A 26,502-nucleotide genomic window follows, 5' to 3' on the forward strand; every position below is an offset into this window, starting at 1 on the left:
GAGACAACTGTTGAAGTTTGCATGCTAACAACAACACTCCCCCAGTGCTCCAAACTCCCTCGGGCCCGCTAGCTGCATGGCTAACTAGCAACGGCTACAGTGAGCAGCAGTTAGCGGTTATTCTGTTGATATGCTGCCCCCTGTTTGTCTGGCAGGTAGCCAATTCTTACATATTGCACCTTTTTATAGAAATACTTATAGTGAGTTGTGAACATGGGTTGGATGAGTGGGACCAACACAGACATGATACAAAGGGGAAAAAAGTGACACAAAGCCATAGCTGAGTTTTCTGTTTTATTGATATACACTACTTTAGAGCCTACAGTATGATGCAAGGTATTCCCTTTGAATAATTTCAAAAAGCACTGCAGTCTTAAAAATTACAAAAACATTTTAACATACAAAATATACAAGAAATGACAATACAAGGCTCGGTAAACATCAGCTAAACCTGTATTTCCCTTTTATTTTACAAAACATTGTTGTGTGTGTGTATATATATATACATATATATATATATGTATATATATATATATGTATATATATATAGTCAACACTCATACATGTCCCCAACCTTTTAGGAATGACATCCATTTCAAAGTATCAAAAATAGAGTTGTACAGTCTCTGTTGCTTTACCATAATGTAAAATGGGAACATATTGTTCGGTCTTTGGTTGTGACAGAAGAGGACGGCAGCCAGAGTTTACTGTCGATGCTGGTTTTTGTTTTGTTTCATTTTCTTTGTTGACTCAAGTCTTCCAAGCTGCAGAACCAGCTTTATATGCAAAAAAGCCATCTCACTTCTCCCACCCAACCCCGCAATGTCCACCCTGTGCCCCCCGAAAAACAAACAAATAATAATAATAATTATAATAATAGTTACTGACTTATGTCTTAGTCATGGAAAAAAAAATCAACCCAGAACAGCATACAGACACACTGACAAACTGGTTTTTCAAACAAGATTTAAGGCATCCTAATAGTTTACATAGTGACATGATACTCTCACTATCTGAATGTTTTTTTTTTTCTTTCCGCTCTGTGAAGTTCATTAGCAACATTATTACAAATAGTTTATAATCTCATGTTTCCTATTTAACGTCGTATCTCACATTTGCTGCTCTTATAGTTTGCATAGCCTAAATACAAGTGTGTGCTTCTGTTGTTGAAAATAGGACTCTTAAAATTCCTGTCTTCTGTACAGCATATTTGGTACAAACACCATCCGTTCATCCAGACACACACTCTCACTCACACACACACTTGAACTGAACCTATTAAGATGCTTGTACTGCGTCCTCGACAAGGCAGATTGGCTTATGGACAACTCCAGGATGCTAACACAACCAATCAAGCATCTACAACAAGTCTACAGTCTACTCCTATAGGCATCAAGGTCTTTTTTGTCTTTTTTTTCTCTCTTTTTTTTTTAAAGGCATTAGGCAGAATTTTAATGCATAGCAGAATCATTTTCACCTGGAAACTGACTTCAAACCGTCGTAAGCGACGCTCCTCAGCTCTCGCATGCAGGAGCATTATTGTCAAGCTTAAGGCAAAACAAGCCAAAGGGAATCTGTCTGTCTACATCCACGTCATACCCGACTAGAAACATGCCAGAAAACACGCTCCTCTCCGGACTGTGTTAGCGCTGCCGTACAGGCACTGTGCATGTCTGTCGGGATCAGAAATATTAATGAAAAGACGATAAGGGAGTCTTTGATTGTTAACAGCAAACATTGATTGTGTTGAACAGGGGATGTGGAAAATGTTGTTCTGTTGTTGGTGTTTTACCTTGTTCATTACAGAAAGGGGAACAATACATAAATTCAAAATACATCGACATCTTTTTGTATAAAATACTTTCAAAACTTTAGTCAGATTGTTTCCCACTACATGTCATACCATCGCAGGTATGAAGGCACACAAGGGCCCCTGGGAGATTTGGGGAGTTATTGCATGAGAAGAAATTTCTCTGTGCACTCATGACAACACTTCTCTGTAACGTGGAAATAACGGGCGTCTTCAAATATCTTTGAATGAAAGTGATCAAAGGGGCTAACTGACACCATCCTTTCGTCAGGTTTCATCGGATCATATCCACACGGCCAAAATCTGTTTCAAAATATTACAGTCAAACTCAAAGCCAGCTGTGCAAAACGACAAAAAAAAAAAAGAAGCTTTCGCTACCATTCAAAGCTGCTAAGTGTTAGTAAGGCATTTGTTCAACTTGAAGAAGAAAAGGAAACACAGGAGAGGGAGGATCTGGAGAGAAAAAGAGGGAGGGGTTCATGTACAGATATCTACACGGCTGCAAGGTTACTAAAAGTTGTGGAATGTTGCAGGTTGCAGATCCCAGACCAGCGCCGGAGGAGCTCGTCCTCGCTGCCGGGCCCCTGCACTCCAGACCTGAATGGTTTCATCATTCAAAAGGGAGACAAATAGGAGTGGACAGTGTTGTCATCACTGGGAGCGGACAGGACAGTTCGGCCAGATGTTCTGAATTTTTCGGAAAGATTTTTCACTGACAATTGAAATTCTGATCGTAATCCAATTTTACAGCTTAAAGTTTTGCCACATTTTGTCAGATTCTTATCAGGTAAACCCAGATGGTTTTAAAGCATCCTCAAGTTTTAATATCCTGATGTTTGCCCGAGAAACTTTTAGCTTCAGGGAACTAAAACCACCCTTCAGACCAAGTTTGAATCCAAGTTCTGGCTTCCCGTGAGAGCACCGTGCACTCCTGAGTCTCTCTTATTCGTATACGTCTCAAGACGTCTTCATTCATGAAGGTCAATGCTGGTGAGAAGGGAGGACGACAACACACGCCTCTGTATTGTCTCCGCTATAGAAAGTAGTTTGAAAGGTCAGACCTAATGACGAGGGACGGCTCACATCTCGACAATCTCGTTAATCCTCATTATTCTCAGACCGTTTTGAGCTCGGTGTGAATCGTCATGGCTGCATTCTCCCGCTCACCTTAATCTGTGTGACGGTGTGAGTTCTGTTTCTGTGTCTCTAATTGAGAGAAATAGTTTTAAATGAAATCGGAGAAGGATGAGAGGGTCTTCCGGTCAGGCTGGTGGTCTAGCAGGTCCATGAGGCTTAAACAAATCTCCAACCGTACTCTGTCACTGACCGCAGTCTTTCTTGTCTCTTCCTGCCCTCCTGTCCCAAGGGTCCAGGGTCAGCGTTGGAGCTGTGGGGTCTGCAGGGTTAAGAGCTGGAGGGGGTGACCGTGGGCTGAGCTATGACTGGTTGTGTGCCGACGGAGGACCATGAGCGCCGGGGGACTGGGACATGTCTCTGCCGATGATTTCATTTACTGTGAAGGACAAAACAAACAGAAAAACACTTATTATTCATTCAACACATAATTTACTTAAATTCGCCTCGTGGAAGAACAGCTTTTTATCATTTTTAACTGGAGTTTAAAGATGGACGTACGATGCTGAAGCTCCGAACGTTGTCTCATTCCCCGTTTAAAACCACATGACTGATTAAAACATCACTGGTGCATCAGAAGGCTCTTTGTTTAGTTTGATTGTTGTGACAGTGTTGCAGATTAATATGCTGATTATTTTCACTATTATCTGGTTATTGGTTTAGCCGATAACATGTAAAAATAAAAAATGCTAATCACTATGACCTAGATCCCAAAATTACATCTTCAAGTTGCATTCAAGATGCAAATCTTTGATATTTTTGCTTGAAAAACGACCGAAACAGTTCTGTACCGAACTCAACAAGTTTTGACCAGAAGATTTTCATTGCTACTTAGAGGTTTACAGACATGATTTCCCTCCAAATCCAGAAACTTCTCCAGTATTTTATTTATGGAGGACATTGAGATATTTGGGAAAGACAGTAAGTTTAAACAGACATGGCAAACGAGCATTATTCTCGATTGCGTCCACTTCAATGTTCTGTTTCTTTTTTCCCTAAAAAGTCAGAAAAAAAGAAAAATGACCAAAATGTATCAATGAATTGAAAGTAGTTCTCTGTCAGTTGACGATTAAACAACTAATCATTGCTGATCGTGTTCATACAGAAAATCTACTGAATACTAAGGTATTCAGTAGATAATAATATGTAATATCTTTCTCCACTATGACTTCATTCAGATTCAACACACTCCAAGATTGAAAATATGAAATCAAGAGTATACTTTTAGAAACAACCAGATTTCACAGGGCTTGTTGAGTTTGAGGCCCTGACATTTGACAAACAGAAAGAAAGCCACGAAGCGTCGTAAGGCTTCATCACTGCTGTAAACGAGGTGCAGTAGTACGCATTTCTGTCCAGCAGAGGGCAGTGTCGCTCCACACCGAGTTCCTCACAAGACTGAAAGCTGGACCTCAACCAGCTGACAGCCCAAAGTGGAAAACTCAAACTGCATGGTGAACCCAAAGTTGACTTAGTCACAGCTCTGATGTGAGACATAATCACTCCTGAGACAACAAATGAGGGGAACTCACTAAACTCACTAAACGTGCCAGTTCTGACCTTCGAGTCCAACTCCTGTTACCACAGCACTCTGACTCGCATAAACACACTCCTGTACGGCTGCCCGTTACTTCATTAGAGCTTTAGTGATGGTTCACTACATTTCCTCAGGCCTGTTCATGAGGTTTGTGAGCAACGGTAAAAAGGGATGTGTAAAACCAAAGCACCGTTAAAAACATGTTGTGGAGCCCGGAGTGGTACTCAGGCACAGCAAGGTTAATTACTCCACCGACTCATTTAGAGGCTCATTTTAAATAAATAACAGATAACTCTTTTCACTGCCTGTTTTTCAGCCAGCGCGTGTGATTGTTTTACATCTGCTGCCTCCATTCAGTATTCACACTGGGACCACAAGAGACGCAGCGGGGAGCTTGTAAAAAAAAGTGCAGCCGTGAAGTAAATCAACTTCAAATACTTTGAGGAGGACATGAGGACAGACGGGCAGACGTTCAGTTGTTTGGAATTCATGGAAAATGTGATGTGAATGGGGTTTTTTTGCCACGGTAACAACACACGTGTGTTTTCAGTTTTTGTCTTCGTTCATGAGATTTCTTTAAGTGGTTTGAAGGTGATGTTGACAGGTCATTAAGTCGAAGAGTGAAATCAGGCTGGGCAAACTGGTTTGGGAGTGTGCAGCGGGGACCTCTGGCCCAGTTTGACACCGGGCTGGTTTACGAGCAGAGTTGTCTGAACACGCCATGTGAAAGAACGCCACCTATTTCTGTCTGCTTGTACACGTACTGTAAAATCTCACACCGTAGGCCATAATGAACACATGTATTACAGTAACTCCATTTTAAAAAAAATAGAGTGGGGGGTGGGGGGTGGGTGACTCAGTCGGTGATGAGCAAATTAACCCGGCCAAGTGTTTGGTTCATGAGAGAAAAGAAACTCTATTTAAATTTGATGACACACAGAGTGAAACGAACTCTGTACAATTAAACAAATGTATTCGTTAACCTTCTTCAACTCGGTAAAATATCAAACTACAGTCGTCTCATTGCACATGTTTCTCTTTGAAACACTTCACTCCTTTGCCACTTTTCATTTAGTGCACATTCTGTTGTTTTATTTGTGTTTTCTGCTGCTCGCTTTGTGTCTGGCCACCATCACTCACATCATCCTGTTAGCGTGGGAGGCTCTTCCTTTCCCATGTCAACCATGTTCACACACACAAAATCACACACTCGCAGCACCACCACGCACTCAGAGACGACACTGTGACTATCAAAGCAAACATTACCCCCCCTGTTAATATAACAGCAGGGTATAATAGTCAGCAACTTAGCTGGCCAGTTTATACATTTGTCACTCAGGTCCATGCGGTGAAATCATAAAGTTTGATGGAGAGCTACAGATCTCTTTTGAAGGCCGTGACCTTTCAAAAGACTAGCGGTGCGACTGTCCTTGAAATAGACATCTTACAGCTGGTAGAGGACCATCAGAGCAGCTGTACAATGAATGAAGAAGCTAGTAACTGTGCTTGTTTTGTCAAAGCTCCACACTGAGTTTTAATGAAAGGTAGCTAAGAAATGTTTTACACTTCACTTTTAACACTTTTAATGTAGACTACATACATACTACAGACTATTAAACTATTTAAAATACCATATATTACTTAAAATAAGACTACATATTACATATATTACATAGATTTCAACTTTAATGAAGTCAATTTATGGGTTAATCACAGAGCAATGTTTACGGGCCTCCTGCACAGCTGAAATGTCATGTGGTAAACTCTGCAGCTCTGTCGATTGACGGGAGTGAATCTGCTCTAACACCACAGGAATATGAGCAACCAAGTGCGAAAGACCGACATCAAGTGGGCGTCTGCAAAAACATATCACTTTCCGCTGAACTGATCAGCAAAAGCAAACGTTAAGCGTTCGACTGATAGATAATTCGAGAGAGACGCAGAGGGCAATTAGCATGAAACGTTCTGAAAACCGATGACTCCATCAAGTGCAGCGTTTACCGATCCGTCTCAATCTGATTCATTCGATTTTGTCATTAAAAAAACACAGGAAGAGGGTTCTCCCCGCAATCTGTCAGAGACATTTTCGTCAGGGCTTCACTCTCGATATTACAGCTGCGCTCGATGTAAATTTGGACGACTCGATTTGAAAAAAAGACTGAACTTATTTTGGAAGTGAATTTCCATCTCAGTCTCAAAACAGACAACGGAAAGGAGGAAACTGCTCCTTTTTTCTTTGCTATTTTCCTTCTGATTGGATGTCAACAACTTACTGAAAGAGGAAACAATATCGTCATAAAAACAGAAAGACAAAAATTAACTTATTTGTAATATACAAATGATTTCTCTCGGGGGAAGAGAAGTTTAAAGCCATAATAAAAGTATTTTACATAAAACACAAGCTTAATTTTCCCATAACAATGAGCAATAATCTACAGGTCAGATACAGTCATTCATTTAAAGCTTCACACATCAATAATTCACAAGTGAAAGAGAGGTTTGAGTCGGCCCGGGCCTCAGAGGAGTTTCATATTCTGATAGTGTTTTCTCAGATTTACTGGTATTGCTCATGACAGAGCGACAGAAAGACGGTGATTCAGCGCTGCCAGCCATAGTAAATGTGTCTCTGAATGGCTCAGCAGGAGGGAGATCCTCTGCAGATGACTGGGAGGGGGGCTCCCTAGTCAAAATATACATCTGCAGTCAGCCGACTGCTACTACTACTACTACAACAAACATTACTACTAATACTGCTGGTGCTGCTCTCAGGAATGCATCCATCAGAGGGATCCTTTCATCTGTGTGCTAATGGCTTTCAGTTCTCATTTACTGTTCATTAAAAGAGCACACAGCAAGTGAGGCCTGTGTCCTCTCCTGTACATCATCTATACAGTGAAAGCATGTGTTCATATTGAACTTTAGGACCGAGCCTCTTTGGGTTTCTGAGGAACTGCAAGGGAAAGATGGGGGAAGACTTAAATCTCTGAACTAGGCTAGTTACAGTCATTTGTTGAACTAAGCATCACTGTTCACTGGCAGTGTGTAAGAGTCAGGGACAAGCCCGTGAAGGATACAACCAAAAAAGAAAAAAAACCTCCTTTGAGAAAATAAATTGTTATTCTAGAAATAAATGCATTGTCAAAGCTACAAATGCTGAATGAAATGTTTTCAGGAGATTCTTTCATTTCCCCAAAAAGAAAGTTTCACATCTTGCTGGAGACCACTAAAGTCGGGTAATCTCACGTCTCCATTTCTAAAGTGCCTGTCAGAGGAGGTTTAATGAAACGATTTCCATAATGCAAAACAGAAGTGAAACAGGCAGATGGACATTCAGTATGATAAACATATCTACAGTCGAAATGGAAAATGGGTAATTATCATAACCCTGTATGACACATTGAAAAAAGTTCCCTGACCCAGGCTTAAAAAACATTAGTCTGGCAGAGCGGCTTAAGCAAATAACTCGAAGACTGAGTGATTCTTGAGTCCAGCAAATGAAGACAACATGCCACAATGGAAAACATTTGTGCAGAGGGAACAGAAAGAGGCAAGACTTGGTTCTGCCTCTAAAAGTGGAATATCAAAGCACACAGTTTCCACTCGCAGGGCCCTGTAATGACATGCACACGTCTTCACGAAGCCTTAGGTATGATGAGAGAAAACGTGAAGTAAAAATCCATTGAGTGAACACACGCATATTGGAAATAGATGGTCAGTTGATGGAACTTGTGCTGAAATCTTTCACATCTGCCGCAATAAAGCCGCCTCTGCTGCTCGGTGATCCTTCTCTGTTTTATTTAAGTTTTTCTGTTGGAGTAAGTGACTGAGTGGGTGATGGCACAGATCACACAGGAGAAGCTCATTTAAAAGTCAGTTTCTCAAAGTCACTCATTTGTGTGAATCATCGGTGGATTTCCCGTTTGATCTGACGGTAAGTGATTCACAGAACTCCCGCCATTGATCCGGGACCAGGCTACAGGAAGGAAAGCACTGAAGCCCAAATGGTCACCTGGGGAGATCAGCCAAGCCCGCTACGATGGTTAATGGTAAGCATTAGAAAAAAAAAAATCTTTTCTCAGATGCATCACGGTTCACTCTGGAAAGATCATGAGGTCTTCTCAGAAATTTGAAACCCAACTCCCGACATAATGCATAACTATGTAACAATTCTGACTGAAACAGAGACCGGGCTGCACAATCCCTACAGCTGAACCAATTGGACGGTGAAATGTAACGCGAGTAAACATGAACGTCGTGTTTACATTCCAAGCTCGGCTACTTCTTCAGTTCTGGTGAGGATAGCTGAGTGTGAGCAAAGGCAATGGAGGTAATGTCATCTGTTAATCTTCATTATGGATCAATGCAAAAACGCTACGTTTTAAAAGTACACTGTACATTTTAAAAGTGACTTAACTTTAAAAAAGTCAGGAAACCGATTACTTCAGAATGACCAAGTAAAGTAGACCATTGAATGTAAGTTGGTCATTTTGAGGCGATAGGTTTCCTCAGTTTTTTAAAGTAAATTCACTTTGTTAGATTTTACAGTTTAGCAACTAGTAAAACAGCGACAAAAAATTTTTTTTGATTCATTAAGATGAATCTGAATCAAATCTGATGGCAAGGTGCCGAAAGATTACAACAAAGATTAACGGTAAATAGTATAAACTACAGGACATAACAGCGGAGAGCGTGTAGCTGATAAGCCTCTGGTGTCAAAACCACAATTTTACTAAAGCTTTTCCTGTCTATTACTGGGTGGCAGTCAGGAGCTGCTAATCCTAATAATACATAAGAGGTTTTTTTCTTTACTTGAGCAGAGTTTTGGTTAATGCTTCCTGTTCAGTGACGACAAGACACAGCAGTAAAGCTGCAACTAACAACGATTTTCATCACTGACTGATTGTTTCGCCAGTGCCTTTTTTTTCCCCCCTTACGTCCAAGGTGATTTCTTTAAATAGCTTGTTTTGTCAGTCCATAATCCAGAGAAAAAAAGGCGGCAAATCCTCACATTTGCGAAGCTGAAATAAGAGAGTGGTTTAGATTTGAGCTAGAAACAGCTGAAGGTGAATTTGGTCATCAGCTTTACAAAAGCGTGTTAGAGTAGCGTTTGTATTTTCCGCACCGTGGCGGTATTAAACAAGACATGGTGGTAGCTTTACAGCAAATCACGAAGGTGACTCACCAAAACTCAGAAAAAACTTTACACACACTTGCATACACACATCTCCTCAGCTCAACATTTACTAGTGGGAGTGAAATGTACCTCACAATTTGTCAAGTCCGCACTTGTGCACTATGAGAAATGCGTTGACTTGTACTCATTTTCCTCAACGCTTGGCTGACAAGCACAAATGAACACTGACACTCACTGACACAAGAGAAACAAGAACAGCCAAAGATATAAAAAATATCTTGGCAAGATCCCCATTAAAACTACAGCGCTGTTAATTTTCATGATAATATGATAAGTGTGTATTCAGGCAGCATGAACCAAGAGTTCATATGTTGCTCTCATCCCCACTGAGGGATTTCCAGGCTTCCCCTCCTCCTGTCTCCACACCAGGCTCAAGCCTCTGCCAAGACCTCTGCATTACACTCTCTAAGACCTTAATTGTATGGAAAGATGACACAGAAAGTCCATTTCCACTTGTTTCAGGGGAAAAGACCGGTGAATGTTTGCCATTGTTTTTAACGAGCAGCAGCAGCAGCGGCAGCAGCAGCAGCATTTAATGGAAACGTATTTTCCTTCCACTGTTGTTTTTTCATGCCATCGAATCAAGAGTTCTGTGTTATTACTCTGTTATGGTTGGTTAATGGCAGCATGAAGCCTTTGACTAAGACGGCCCCATACACACACATGCAAGCGCAGACACACACATACACGAAATGGATGATTTATTTCTGGTTGCTTCATACAAATAATCACAGATAAATATGGTTACATTTCTTCCTGGTTGTGTACACGAACATGAAAAATTAATAATTATGGAAAATCTAGTTTGTCTGATGCAAAAGCTCAAGTTATGAATCCTAATGTTTCATTAAAAGACTGCTCAGCCAGAGGTTGGGCCATCTGATGGCTTCACACTAACTGACTTCACTTTAAACTGTTGCTGAATGACTCTTGTTGATGTTTTTAATGGTGGCCATTAAATCACAATAAATGAGTCGGGTGTGCCTCTTTTCAGGCCTTTCTTTACAGAAAATGTGAATCAAGATAATTTACAATGGTGGCCAAAAACCAAAGGTCATTTCCGAGCGTAATTTCATGTTTAATTTCATTTGGGATAAAATTGGACTCATATTTCTCACCACCTGTCAAAGGTAAATCCAGCGTTCACTGGCATATTTTCCGTGGTCTGGTCGTCCAACTCCTGAGAAAAATATCCAAGTATTTTTTGGAGCGCTGGACGTTGGCCTCTTCACCATTCACTTGTTTAACTAATTAGCGGCTCTCTGCCATTTTTCAGCATCCAGGGAGCATTCAGAGAACAGCTGCACTATGAAGTGAAGGAGACTTATAACTGAGAAGGCAGGATGTTGCTGGTGATTCTCAGTGGTATTGGCACTTCTGACAAGCCTCACTCATTACAAAGAGCTACTTGTTTGAATGTCAAAGCAATAGTCTGACATATTCACTCTCTAGTTGAGAATTGCATGAGGAAAGCAATATCACTCTCATATCTCTCTGTTAAAGTTAAGGCTGCTTAGCTTAGCTTAGCTTAGCATAAAGACTGGAAAGACCTCTGTCCAAAGGTCATAAAAACCCATCAGAACCTAAAAAACTCAAATTAACATGTTATATCTCACCTGTTCCCAGTCCTTTTGCTAAGCTACCTGGCTAAAACAAGTTGTGAATTTACAGATGGGGTCTCATGCTGGACTGTTTTTCGGCCGAGAGAAGGCAGGAGGCTTTATTAAATGACTGCTTCTTCCCGCCAAAAAGTAGACCAGGACATAACTCCCTTAAAACCTCTACCAGTGTGTATGGATTAAACAAACAAGACGTAGCATGTTAATAAGTGAGTTTCACAGGTGCTGACAGGTTTGTTTTGTTCGCATTGGACAGAGCCAAACTAGCTGTTTCCTTGTTTTCTGTCTCTGTGCTAACTGGCTGCTGGTTGTAACCTCATATTGAACATACAGACAAGAGTAGTATTAATCATCTTAATCTTCTTCTGACTCTGAGCAACAAAGTGAACAAGTAACATTTTCCAAAATGTCAAATTTATTGCTTTACTGTAAAAATAGTGCATGTGTGTAAGTCTCTGAGTAACAATGATGTAGACTGAAAAGTCTGACTGAGAAAACTGTCACAATGTCAACAACATGTGAGGAACACGATGTGTTTCCATACTCTATGCCCTTGTAAAGAAAGACAAACCTAACAATAAAAACATATATTTATAAGATGTGTTCCCTGCACGGACACGTACTATACATCCTGTATAGTACATAGTACATATAGTACATACATCCTGTAGATGTTTCAGCATCTACAGGATAACTTGTGTCACTCCCTGTGTGTGTATGTGTGTGTGTGTGTGTGCATTTGTGCAGGCAGCAGGGCTCGGCCTATTATTAACCCTCAAAGCTGTGCTCGCAGTTTGAGGCAGCTGTGCGTTTGGGCATGGCAGCACCAACAAAAGACCGGCTTTTGTTGTGAACACACCGTGCACACTACCAACACCACAGTAACAGCCTAAACGTGCTATCCCTTCCCCTTTGTGCTCTGTAAACATAGAGATCGTCACATGCTGATTAATTAGTTAAATGCACAGTTCGGCAGCCCAAGGGCTTCAGATTCTGTCACCATGACGGCTGTAATCATCGTCACAGGAGGGCCTATTCTTCAAGCCACTACTGTGTTTATGGAGTAACCAAACACACAAGTTCAGAGGGCTTTGCCAAGCCTGGCTGACAGTCGCACTGGGGATAGACAGTAATTTATTATTAAAAGTCCATCAATCATCTGTACCTGCTTATCCTTAAGTCCTGTAACAGTAATAAAGTGAATGGAACCTGTATTTGTTAGTTTTTGTTAAGGTACTGACACGCCACGGTCTCTACACCAAATGTGCCAACAGTGACCATGAGGAGCCTCTTTGATATAATTTCATGATGGCAGCACCCAACCATACTCTGTTGTGTTTTAATCAGACATCAAAGCAGTAGGAGTACACACAATTTTAGGGAACATTCAGTTATGTCACGCTGCTTTGTGGAAAGGTTCATTCTTTGCTTTTCCATGTCATTACCTTCGTTAAAAATCACTCCAAAACCTAAAAAAATAAAGCCTTTCTGCCCTTTCATTTTTATATTGGAATATACTGTAAATAATTATCCAGTATACACTTTTCTTTAATCTCAGATGCCAAGCACATTTCAGATTGAATGTCTCGGCTGAGTGACCCTGCAGTGGGGTTGGATCCTGACCTTGTCTGTCCATCTGTCTGTCAGTCTGTCCTCTTACCTCCTGTGTCTCCTGCATTGCACACACACACATACAGTACACTCACACCTCCACAACATCAGATACACACAAACACAATACCCCCCCTCCACACACACACACACACACACACACACACACACACACACACACACACACACACACACACACACACACATCTCAAGCATGGTCTGGTGTGCGTCACAAGGGCCATCTGCTTGCTAACCAGAGCAGTTTTCTACACACTCACACTCATATTCCCTCTCATGCCACTTATACAAGTCTGTGATACTACTTTTGCAGGAGTTTATCTCATGTATAAAAATTGTATGATGCGAAAAGTGTTAAAAGCAAAATTCTCAAAATACCAAACAATGTATTTTATCCGGAAGCATAAAGAAGCAGTGAGCAGCAGGAATACAAGGTGGAGATGGAGAGAAAATCCAGAGCTGAAAGAAGTAAAGATGATAAAACCTCATTCTCAAATTACTAAAACCTCTGTTAAGGGGTGAAGTTTTACTGAACAGTGATCATACCTATACACTAAAAATGATAATTATGCATAATAGCTCTGAGGCATCATTTTAGATTAAATTTGAGTGTATACAAAGATTTAACCACTTCAAACAGCCATCATTTACATGTGAATGTACATACATGTGAGTCTTTTATGCTGTATGAATCTGTGTCTTTTCCCTACACTGTTTCTTTGTTTTTGCATCCCAATCTGCCTGTCTGTCAAACTGGGGTGAATACGGTCTACTTAACAGAGTGTGCTGCGACCTCCTAAAACTCAGAGCTGGGTGTAAGCTTCACGTTGCTACTTCACAACATGGCCTACAGAGCTGGGCTGGCACAGAAAGCTATTTTTAGCCACAGGCTCAAAGGGAGAGCTCACATTCCCGGCTGAACCGTGTCACTCACAAACTTTTCTCATACATTTTTTTTTTTTTGTCAGTGCAGCCAGCTACTTTCAGAGCAGCCCTGTGTCTGTCTTTTCATATGTGATGGGGAGAGGCTGAATATATCTTAGTTATAGTTTAATGAGAGCATTCATGCGTCCACATGTGAGCCTGTCAAAGGGAAAGAGAGAAAAGCTTTATCATCTGGCTTTCCTTCACACAGGTTACACGTTTTAATGTGTGTTAGTTTGTGTGTGTGCATAAGTATTATGCACTGATGAACCTTAGTGGTTGTTGGACTTTCACACATGACTTATTGACAATGGCCCTGTGTTAATTAGGCTGACCCTTGGTAGCACACAATATCACACCTCCCTGACATAGCCTCACCAGGCTATTTATTAACCCCAGACCTATAGGACCCTCGTTTAAATATGGCACGGGGGTTAACAAAACTAGGCGAGCTCTGAACGGCAGATAAGGAAGTAGACAATCTGGAATAGTTTAGACACACTCATTTTAGGTAAAGAGTTCACGGATGAGGGGAAAAAGCTGCTAAATGCACGGGCTGACTTCACAGTCAATTGTTAAGTTGACGAGTTCTCCTGAGCATGCTAATTAGTTGCTAACGCACCTACACACATGCCTACATACACACAAACACACACGGGATGTAATTACTGCAGCGGCACACAACTGTCTTTGCACAAAATGATGCAATCATCTCCCTCTCCCCAGTTCCAAAAAGCCAAAAAATACAAAGTGTAATTAATCTCCAAACTGCTGCCAGAGATACAGAAGCTTAGCGGTTTACAATTAGGCCCTTTAATATGATACTATAGTTATCAGTCCTATTGTGTCCATGTTACCCAATACTAAGTCACAGGACCCTTCAGTAATGAACCTGTGTACACAACTGTGCACCGCAGTGACAGATGGAACGCTATCACCATAATCAGGCATCAAGTTTTCAGCCACTTGAAAATACAACAACTGGTGCTCCATATTGTTTTACATCATCAGATACAAATTTATCTTGCGCCTGACATATTGTAGGGTAAATTTAATCCCTCAGCGGCCCCTTGATTTAGACTTTAAATTAGATTAATCAAAGATGGGTGTGCTATGTAAATATCTCGTGTGAAAGGATAGGGTGGGGAAGGAAAATGTGATAATGAGAGCAGAAAAGACGGGACTGAGAGAAAACTAGAGAAGTACAGTCTGAGCAAAAACAAAAGAGGAAGAGGGAGTGAAAGATAGATGGGGTGAGGGACGTTGTCCACTGGGTGTCTGAGGGTCACCTTCTCTTTGTTTTTGTTTTAAAGCGTTTGAGTGATTGCAACCAAAATCTGAATACATATTAATTTCTGATCCCCCTGCCTGTTCTGTGTGACTGCCTAACAGCAGAGAAGATAGGTTGACCTCATTGTTCTCATGGCCTCAGTGCAACAACAAGATGGTACAGAGATAAATGTGATAAATAAATATCCTACCATCGTCCAGCGTGATGTCCTGCAGGCCGATGGAGCGGAACGTTGGTTCCCTGTCCTCTGGCTCTTGTTTGATGTTCACACTCTCCCCGTCTGAGGGGAAGGGCCCCTGTGGGCTAAGAGGGTGAACCAGTGGCCCTGCTGCTGCTGGGGACAAGCTAGCCATGACTGGGCTTGTAGCCTGGGGAGAAGGCTGTCCTGAGTGCTGCTGTTGCAGGGGCCCCAGAGGACTGCCACCAGAGGTGGGGGAGGATGAGGTGGGAGACTGGTAGGGCAACGAGTGCAGCTGAGGGGAGGAAGGCCCAGAGTGCGGAGAGGGGATCATCCGTGGAGGAGGGGCGCTGGATGGTGTGGGGCAGGAGGCTGACCTTTGACTTACTGGGTGATAGCCCATAGCCCTCTGCAGTTGGGAGGAGTGCTGCCCCACAAGGGGGTGGCCACTGGGAGAGGGTACCTGGGTGGGATTTGGGGAGCAGTGATAGCCTCCGAGTGTGTGGAGGTGTGGGGATGACGGGGTGAGCAGCGGTTGTTGGTTCTGGGGAGACCCAGCAATGGGGATGGAGGCTGAAGAGGAGGGGGCTGATGGCGAGGAGCAAGGAGAGGAAGGGTACACCATTCCCATGCCCATTGGGTGTGATACTGTGGGGCTGTGCTGGAAGGGCATCCGCTCGTAGCCCTGAGGAGGAAGGCTGGACTGGCCGTTGAAGGGCAGGCTATGACCGTGGCTGTGGCTGTGCTGCATAGGCTGGTAGGAGGGACGGGGAGGAGCAGGAAGGGGAGCAGGAGCAGAGCTCGGGTGGAACGTCATGTGGCAGTCAGCAGGGGGGTGGTGCAAACCGCGGCCCTGGAGGTGAGGCAGGTGCTGGAAGGACGGGGAGCCCAGGGAGGGGCAGGGGGCCTGCAGGGGTAGCAGGCCAGGTCCGGAGCCCGTGGCCAGGCCGTGAGGGGAGCTGGACAGAAGGTTGTCCGATGGGTGGCCCTGCTCAGGAGAAGGCAGCTGGGTGCACACCAGACTGGCAGCATGTGCCAGGGGCATGGACATAGGGGGTACTGCAGGAAGGTCCAGCTCATCTCTGTGCTCCTGTTTCACCATGACTGAATGGAGAGAGGTGCACACAGAAAGAGGGAGGAAGAGAAATGTGATGAAAGACGGAAACCACATTGTCAAGCTATCAATTAAATTCTGCAAGAAGAGAAAAGACACGTCATGTCTAAATATGTCAAGTCACTGCATTGCAACATTGACAGTAGCACTGCTATTTTTGCTTCAGGAACAGTAGTCCGCTGACTTCAACCAGCCACAAAAAAGCAGTTTTTCCTCATACTCAACCCACACTAGTTCACTCATGTGTGTCTCTGTAACACCTTAAAAACTATGTCATAACAATCACAAGGCACAGTAGATAGTCTCTGAGATGTACGGATTGTGAAACGGGCTCCTTCCAGATGAAAAAACAGCCTACCTAAAAACCGAGTGACATTTAGATAGTAAATGGGGCCATTCCCTTTTACTGTGACAGCTCACAGCACTGCTATGTCGATCGGTAACCTATTTCCCAATCTGGTGCCTTGTGACAGTGAGATTTATTTTTATCCAGCTCTGAATCAGAGGGAGAGCATATGTTGTCAGTCCGGGTGCCATCATGTGAAATGCTGTGTGGGAGAAGAGCTGAATGCCCCGCAGCCCAGATCAGACCAACAGAACAAACGAGTTCACTGATCGTGCCCTCTGCTCACCCCCACCATGCCTCTGGGATTGAGAGGGAAGGGGCACGAAAAGGCCAAACGTGGTTTATTCTGGCTAAAAATGAAGCCAGGGGGATATTCAGGGTGGCAGAAGGGTAACACACTGTATATTTAAACTTAGAAAATATAAGCAATTATACAGCTTCAAAACTGAGCATACCTATGCCAGGTTTACAAATAGTGTGCTCCTGTTTTAAAAGTACTAATATACGCCTGACAAGGAACCAAAGGCTTTGTGTAACATCATTTTCTGTACAAACTTGTACGTTTTTTCCACGCAATTTTCTCAGAATCCGTCCTTAAATTGGGCCAGGGCTTCTTCAGCCCAGCCCACGATAAAACTTGCCACAATAAAGCAGGCGGTGTCCGTGGTAACGCTAGTGGTGTCAGCGACCCAGCTTGACTGACAGAGCAGGGTTACTTGTCTCTGCTCTGATTGGCCGCCCTGGTCTGTCAACTGTGAAAACAGGAACTGTCTGTGCTGAGTGGGCGTGCTTGCAAACAGAAAGGCTGGGTGGGTGGAGGGGCAAGGTCGCTTGTATGCGGCACACACACACAAACATACACACTGTTGTGGTAAAACTCAGGGTTTAAATATGTTGCACAAAATGCTCACGTCATTATATTCCGCCAACGGTGTTTTCAGTTTGACTGGCTTCAAGAGGAAAACAAACGATAACAGTATCGAATGGCAAGGCTGGAATTTGACTTTAATGAAAAACATAAAGGAAACTTTCAGATCAAAATATCATGACTGCCGAGTTTCCTTACTGCTAAAATAATCATATCAAACCACATGTATAGTAAAATTTTCCTGGATAGCAAAAGATTTGCATCATAAAATCCCATGCAAATACAGTACATTTGAGGGAAAAAAAAAGGTTTGCCCTGGAGTTTGAGTAGGCTCTACAAAATACACAGTTGGCAGGTGTTAGTGTTATTGTTAGTGGAAGAGCCCCCCTAAACCACAGCAATGCTTTCTTTGGAGAGAGAAAGAGAGAAATGGGGTTAGTGAAGCCCCTGTGGAGAAGTGTGCAACACCAAGAGCACGTTACAACTGTCTCTGCTGTCAGTCAAACTTCTTGCCATTACCTTGGGAGATTAACTACAGCAGGAAGCAATACACCCAAAGGAACGCAAAGTAAAGCTTGAGAGAATCTCTTTGTGTAAATGTCTGTAAAATGAGCTGCAGGAAAGCTACTTGTACCTAACAGCTTAAGATTAGCAAAATGGTGCCTCTTTGTCTGACTGGTTTTGTTCCCCAAGGAGTCTAAACATGGCCGTTCTAAGTTAAAAAACCAACAACAACAACATACATTTATGAACTAAAATTCCTTTAAAATGAGAACCTCTCATCTCACCTGAAAGGTAAGTGAAGCGTTGCGATTGGCTCCTTTTCCGCTTGCCATTGCACACATAAAACTGCACCTGCACAGCTGAGCCCACAGTCTTACTGTGGTAGGGAGGGACGTCCACCACGATGCACGACTACAAACACAAACAGTTCACATTATTTACATACACTCATTGCCGACAAAACATTATATACCATTTATATACGATTAAAAAAATTACAACAGACAAGTTTATTAGAGTGCAAATATTTCACACAAAATGCTGTAAAATAACTGCACAGGTAAATATATGACAACTTACTCCTTGAGATTTCTCACGGATTATTTTTGCCTCAACCTCCCATTGAGGTCGTCCATCTAGAGGGAATGAGTAAGAGCAAAATATAACACGTTAAAATGTTTCTGGAAAATGTAACTGTACAAACTACATTAAATATTTTCCTCAATCCAAGCCCTCAGTTTCCTTACATTTAACATTTGTCTACGAAGTTCTAAGGAGACCACCACACTTGACAGAACAGTATAAAATTACTTGAACAGCTCTGAAAAGATAAACTGACTGACTTTTCAGTGAAGAAGGACCAAGAGCTCCATGAAGCAGAATACAGCATCAGTGTATCAGTTTTTGGATAAACATTCATACAGTAAAAGCAACTTTAAGCACACAGTTACATGTATAATGGGCAGAGAAGCAACATATGGATTAAAAATTACAATGACTATATAATATATTTCGGATTGATAACTAAAACAGAAGCAGTAATAAACCCAGGCCACATACTTTGGACTCCTTTTAGAATGATGGTCTGATATTTGTCAAAGTGACTTTTCTCATCTGGAGCTGTTCCCTTTCTCTATTTTCCAACAATGATGTCAGTGTTCGGTACTTTCTCAAACAGACAGGGCTTAAGAACCACACAAGGCTTCAAAAAAGCACACAATTTCGATTTGTTCTGGAGAATCAAGACACATCACAATGATGTCATTTTTTAAAGGCCCAGAAGCTTCATGGAGAAAATCTTTGCAGCTATTAAATAGTAATCAAATGTCCAAATATCCTGCTGTTTGTCTTGCCTGGTTAAAATTATGGACTGAGCAGTGGAATAATTGCATTTACTTTAAAATGCTTTAACACACTGCCAGGTTTCTGGCTAGAAAACATCCTTTCCAGTTTTCCTACGAGGGAACTAATTATTTGGCCAGACATCTTAAGGGCAGCTGCTTGAAGGGAAGGAGTCGGGGTGAAAACACTGACAGGCTCACGGTGTGGTTGGAAGGATTCACAGAAGAATACAAACTCTTGACAACTAACTTGCACTGTATAGCCTCTCAGTGGAGGCAGTCGCCTGTTCCACGGTGGAAGCAAACTCTGCACCTGCATGGCCTCTTCCTCAAAACCCGAAGGATTCCCCCAAATACCGCTGTCAGACATCTGCTACATGTCTACAGAGAGGACTAGCCTATATGTAAATACTAAGCACTCAACTGTAAGCCTTGTAACATTCAGCTTTCTACCAAAATCCACACTCTGCTGTAGCTTTAAGCGGGCGATATACCTGCTCTGATCTCACCTGAGCATTAGCCTTAATTATAGTAATCCACTGGCCCTAAAGAGGTTCTCTCTATTGTGAAGAAAGCTTAACTTATAGATGACAGAGAAGGTTTTTTTCCCCCAATGAGCAAATGACCTTGAACGCCTTTGCAGCTGACAGCGCTGCGTTATTACGGCGCTGCTTGTTGACATTCAACAGGCAGGAGCATGGGCCCCACATGCTCTGTCAGACAACAAGCACCGACAGGAACCTCATACCACGCTGAGACAATGACTCGGATCATCCAGACAGCCTGCACACCCTCCAGTCAGAGGGGGGAGAGAACGTGCGCCAGTTGTGCTGGTAGATCGAGTAAAAATAAGGAGGGTGATTACTGTTTATGTTGTAACTTCTGGGTAAAAGCTCACAGTTGTTTGGCTTCTGCGACAGAAACAACACGGTGACTGCAGAGTACACACGCTTGTGTTAGCCACTATTCAAGGCAGCCAGTGTTATAGCCTTTAAAGTCCACTCCTTTATGTAAACATTCATCCTTGTAAAGTTGAAATACTCATACCAATTATGGACTTATTTCTAACTTTAATGTTTGATGAACTACGTGTCTTCCCTTCCTTTTTCCTTTTACATTTTCTCATTGCCGTAATACTACTTCAAATAAGTTTAAACAAAAAATGATTAGGTAAGCTAACAGATATGTTTTGTTTTTCCTCTCTTTCCTCAAAGATGGTTAAATTACGGTAGCATAACACAGGAATCACAATAGTATGCATATCAACATATAGCAAACCCAAACTATTTTGTTACAGTTTGATGTTTATTTGCTTAAAAAAGACCAACAAGAACAAATGCTAGGATGTGTGTCTCTCACATAATCTCTGTGTACTAGCAACAATATGCTAGTCTCTGTAGTTCTTCAGGAATCTGTAGTCGTCTTACACTTGGTAAGACAACTACAGATGGTGGAAAGAAAGTTTTCTTTCTTTCTTTCTTTCTTTTTTTCTTTCTTTTTCTCTTTCTTTCTTTCCTTCCCTTCTTCTATTCCTTTACTTACTCCAATCAGTGCCTTTCTGCACTTAAGCAGGCGGATTACTCATGATGAGGAGGATCATTTACACAAACCTAATCAACATCATCTTCCCCTACCCTTTCATATTCCTTCTGTCTCGCTCCACAGTCCAGTGCCTTCATGCACGATGGGGCCCCAGCTTTCCTTCCTAAACAAGATTCACCTCTCTAAGGTTTCCACTTGCTGCTGCGTTAAAAAGACCCGACCATCAGAAAGTTGTTTCAACCACGCTACTTTTCTCTGCCATGCTTCACCTGGTACACCTCAAAGTGCTAAAGACATTCCTCAGGGCTGCTTTTTTTTCTTTCTTGAAAATCTCAGAGAACGGCTCCCACTCACAAACACATCACCGCTCAGCTTTCTGCCATGTGTGAACTTGATTCTGTTGCTCTACATCACAAAGGTTCCTCGGGCAGGCAGAGACGGGCTCAACGAATGTTATCCATTTAAAATTTCCATCCCAGGGAACAGCTATTACATGTGTTTTGATTACAAGGGGTGTACAAAAGAGAAACAGAGATAAGGCAGAGAAAGACGGGTGACTTAAAAGGAACAGGGTGAATAGCACAGGGAGATTAAGTAAGTAATCTCTTTAGTCTAGGTATTTGTTAAACGGATATAAGCAACTTTTAAAGTCACAAAGAAAAAAGTCATTTTAAGGAAACAGAGACACGTTCAACATTCATCCTGACTCCAGAACTTCCAAGTGCTTTACATATGTGGTGCAAGGAACCACTAGGTTTCCATACATGTGCCCCCTTACACTTGTCTTCTTCTTTTAGCAGTTCACACGTGCTAGTTACTGAGACCAAAAAAAATGGGCGTATGGATTTTCATGATATAACATGATGGCGAGACAATCGCTGTCTGTATGAATACTGTATTTTGTCTATATATTATCACTTTTGTTGTCACATAAACTAGTACAAACATTATTGTCTTAATGATTATTGGAGTAATTAAACTAAGCAAGGTTGAATTCCTACTTTTTTATTTGTGTTTAATATACTGCAATGGTTTGATCCTGATATAAAAAAAAATCTACACAATCAAAATTTTGATTGTAGTGTTTGCCACAAGAGAGTGAGCTGAATTTGGGTCATTATTTTCATGAAAGTACTGTGAAAATGTTCCATTCCGATATTATAAATTAGAACTGTATCAGGCATGCGTATTGCCCCATAATCATCTCATGCTTAGTTGATAGACAACATAATAAGCAGACATAAATCTGTTTTGTGTTGGCAAAATGCCTGGGGGAATAGAGGACTTGCTGAGAATGAGATGATGACAGATGTGATCTGAGAACTGATACATCCATACAAGAATTCAGTGGTGCGTTTAATAGATTTGTGATAGAAAAATATGTAGTAGAAAGCTAAGAAACTAGATTTGGTCTGCTACTCTGAAAATAGAGATTCAAAACCTCCTTTATCATATTTGTCTGTCACAGAGCTGCAAAGTATCATTTTCCTCTCAACTGCACTGTTGTTCCTGACTGAGATGTTTCAGAGCACCAGTCCAAATTATTGTATTGGGTATGACTCTAATAAAATCTTCAGAATTTTCTACTGACCTTTCCAACATGTAGCTTCATGTTTAAGAGTATAAATGCAAATCACAGAAGCTCAAAGTTTGTTGTTTTTTGCCACTGAAGAATATATTTGTCCAACAGACCACACATTAATTTTTTTTTAACTAACGGTGGCCTCTCTGATACAATCTGTCAGACAACCATGAAACAAGATTTTTTACATGCGTAATTGGCACAAGCTGTTTCTGCAGTGGTGTTTCAAGGCCAAGCTGCTGTGTGGACATAACACTTACCAGGGCCTTTCTCCAGGAAGATGACCTTGGACTCTGGGAAGAAGTTGGAGCCTGTGATGACCAATTCCTCTCCCCCGCTGACCAGGCAGCTGGTCAGGCTGGATTTCTCAACCTGGGGCAGCTCTTGAGCTGAACGCTGGGCTGGGAGAGACGCAGCAGGGGTTGAGGAGAAAAGAGGACGATCATTTGCTGAGCTGTGCTTATTCACACTGCAGTCTTGATTTTTTTTTAATGTAGATGCATGTACTACTTCATAAGCAACACTTTATATCATGCAGTATTTATTGCAGAGCTATGGTAACGGTACAGACAGAAGTGCGCCGTTTACATTTTTAACATTTATCAAATGTTCTTATCTAAAGTGACTTTCAATGGGTGCAAACATTAGACTAAATCAACATCCTAAATTACCAGACTGCAAGCTTGATAACTTGAGTGGAAAGGTTTGTGTGTGTGCTCTTCTGTGCGTGGTGGTTTTCTGAATGAATATGTTTGGGTGTGTGCGTGCCTGTGTGTGTGTGTGTGTGTATGCGACTCAATGGTTGGAGGTTGACACTCACAGCACTCCACAGGAATAGAGGCAGCCTGCAGAGACAGCACCTTTCCGTTGGGTTGAGGGATGTGCACTCGGAACACCACGCGGACCCGTGTGTTCTTTCTTCCGATATCCGTCTCCCCCTTCCGCAGCTCAATGTCTGAGTTCCGCAGCTTAAGGATGCCAGCACAGTCGATACTGCTAGGTAGAGGGAAAATAGTTGGCCCCATACGACACTACCGGGATGGCAATCATCTAAGACATATTTAAGTAGTGAAGGCCTGGGAGTGATAAAACCAAACCACAAACCTAGCAGGAGACTGGCAATGAGAAGCAAATTAAGTGTTGAATCACATAATAAAAATGCCTGTGTGAATATGATTTATTACAGCTGTAAATGAGAAAATCCCTACCAAATCCTTTCCTATGAATTCCAATATAAATGAAACCAGACCTTATATAAACATAATCATTTAGTTAATGCAGAATCATAAATATTTGAATAAAGTTTGTTTCTCTGCTCCATGGGAAACCCTCAAATTTTCCTTCTGCGCCCACCTCTCATGTTGGTTTAAATGAAGAAAGTCTATTAAAATCCCCTTTGGAAGAACCCTGTATGTTCATAAATGTGGTTATGCCTTCATTAGACGGGGCTTCCTTCATGGTGGTAAGCTCATAACTGAGTAATATAAACGTGTAGTGCTTCTGACACCTACCTGGCTGACATGTTGTTTTCGGGCAGCAGAGGAATTTCAAGAACTTTGGTGCTGGAGACAATAATTTCTTGGCTGGCTGTGGCTACGGTTTTCCCGGTGATCCGGTGCACCTGGTAGAAGGCGTGCGGCCTCAAGTAACGGTCGTCTGCCGTTCCAATGAACATCTGCAGGTTGACGGGCTTCTCGCTGTAGCCAATGAGCTGAGACACGACAGAGAGGGAGATAGAAAAACAGAACGAAAACAGATGTGAGTTCTTCGGCTCCAGAGTAGAAGTTTGAACAAAGGAATACTCTCCTTATTTCCAAGGCCACCTTTTTTGGAGGGAATCTAAATGTCAGGTTGAGGGTGTTGCGATATTTCTGGCAGGGCAGCTGGAGATTAATCTGGCGCTTTGGCCTCTAACCAGTCTGACACTGATGTTAACAACTAATAGTCTTCTAATTTTTTCCCCTTGAACGCCTGGCCCTCAACAGGATTCTGTGCAGGATACTGTTACCTCAAAAACCTCACCATAACCTTGAAACCTTGTCTGGTCAATCGTTCAGAGACCAAATAAAAGTAATATTCCGTCTACACCTGCTACCACACAAAAAAGAAAAGTAAGAGAAAGCAACAACACTGAATTGGTGTTAAACGCACAGTGTGTATTTTCTGTCACTAGGGGTCTCTCAATCAAAACAATGCAAACAGAAATAGTAGTTTGTTGTGTTGGAAAGTAGCTTGGGATCATGTGAGTTGTTGTCTTTATTGTTAAACAACAACTATTGCAGCTGAAAATCTCTCTGATGTGATTTAGAAAGAAATATTACAACAAAGCTTACAACAAAGTTATGTTTTGTCCCAGTCACCAAATTCCTTCCTCATTCTCTGACGTATCATCTAGCATTTACACAGAAGTTATAGCTGTTTTTATACATTTTAATGCAGAAATGTTACAAATTATGTCTTTAAGGGATTATGTAAAGAACAAACAGTTGGTGTACTAAATCATCATATCAATTCCAAAAAACCTGATGAATGAATGCATCCACGTCAATTCTACATAGATGTTGACGATGATGATGATTATTATATGGCTTTAAGTTATGGCAATAAAACATAACCACAAAAATTAAAAACTAAGATATGAATCTGTGGAAGTGTGAAGCGTCTACTTTGCTTATCTCAGTAGATATATTCATTTAACAGTTAATTATACAAAAGGATCATTCACTTGATCTTCTGTTAGGTCTTGTGCGTATAAATGGCCTTTTAATGGTGACACTGTGGCAAAATGGGGAAAAAAGTGCCAATAAAAATGCCAACAGCCTTTCCAAATGCAGTGGTTCATGCGTGCCAACCTGGTTGGCATTGGCCACCTAGACTAGCAGCTGCCCTCTTCATTAGTCCCTGAATGTTGGCACCAAGGCTTCCACTCAGACAGGTGAGAAGTCGGATTAAGGAAAAGTGTTGCATGTCAGGTAGAGACAAGGGGAAGATGGAAAGGAGAGCAGGACCTTTCCTCCTCAGGGGGACAGAGCAAACACGCAGGCCACACAATCCCACTACTGTTGTAATGTTGTAATTGGCAGACTGCGTGACGGCAAGATGGCACCCCCCTGCACATACACACTCCCAATGTACTGCCCTCTCGTAGCCCACACCTTCAGCTCACACGGAGGGCAGCCCATTGAGGGTAAAGGAAAAGAACAAGGCCATTCATTGCTGTTTCACCTCAGGAACTGCCAAGCCTCAACTCCACCACAGCTGGCTACTGACCCTTTCCTGCTTTGCAGGTTTGCGTCACACACCGCTGTGTCAATGTTTGGGGCAAAAGTGTGGTGGATGGAAGGAGAGAAAGTGGGTGTAGCTTGGGATTTGTCATGTGCTGTTCCAAAACTAGCTAAAATAAAAAGGATTAAACTGGTCACAATCCGGCCCTGGAAACATATGTTCCTGAGAAAAAATAAATGTGTGCTTGGTTTCAAAATATTGACTTTCAATGAAGCCATTTGTTAAACTATGATGGTCTGAAACAGGATTATCAAACACAACTTATTTCCAGCACTGGTAAAAGGTTTACTGGATTCAGCAGTGGAATCGGTGTTCATGGGAACTGCTGTCATTGGATTTACTGGTACCTTGTGCTCATTTCTCTCACTTGCTACTTCCGAGACGGTCCCCTGTGGTGAAAGGAGTTAAGGTATGGGGGGCACCTATGTTGAACCAAGCTGTGGAAAAACTGAAATATGCTGTGTTTACAGCGGGTTATGTCAGAGGACGAGCCTCCAGAGGCAGATACTAGGCAGGCAGGGCGGCGGAGCTTAAATCTTAATAATGCTTCACTGTTCTTAGCTGAATAAAAACCTTGTAAGGTTGTGCTACTGAGCTCCATAAAG

At 42.1% G+C, this 26,502-nt stretch overlaps 1 protein-coding gene across 3 annotated transcripts in view; it reads right to left on the reverse strand.

The window, feature by feature from the left end:
• Positions 1-280: 280 nt before the first annotated feature.
• nfatc3a (nuclear factor of activated T cells 3a) overlaps positions 281-26,502 on the reverse strand; it is a 65,040-nt gene continuing 38,818 nt past the window's right edge. For 2 of the 3 annotated variants that reach the window (XM_084359607.1, XM_084359606.1), the window contains exons 4-10: positions 24,124-24,323; positions 23,433-23,608; positions 22,873-23,013; positions 18,728-18,783; positions 18,433-18,559; positions 15,329-16,420; positions 281-3,323 (exon numbers count right to left, since the gene is read on the reverse strand). In XM_084359607.1, the coding sequence (XP_084215733.1) occupies positions 3,247-3,323; positions 15,329-16,420; positions 18,433-18,559; positions 18,728-18,783; positions 22,873-23,013; positions 23,433-23,608; positions 24,124-24,323 (1,869 nt within the window). In that variant the 3' untranslated portion in view covers positions 281-3,246. The remainder of the gene's footprint in view (positions 3,324-15,328; positions 16,421-18,432; positions 18,560-18,727; positions 18,784-22,872; positions 23,014-23,432; positions 23,609-24,123; positions 24,324-26,502) is intronic. The other variant, XM_084359608.1, reaches the window with a different exon arrangement.

This window comes from Pagrus pagrus (genome assembly GCF_965226575.1).
Source record: "Pagrus pagrus genome assembly, chromosome: 1".
In the NCBI taxonomy this organism is placed as follows: Eukaryota; Metazoa; Chordata; class Actinopteri; order Spariformes; family Sparidae; genus Pagrus; species Pagrus pagrus.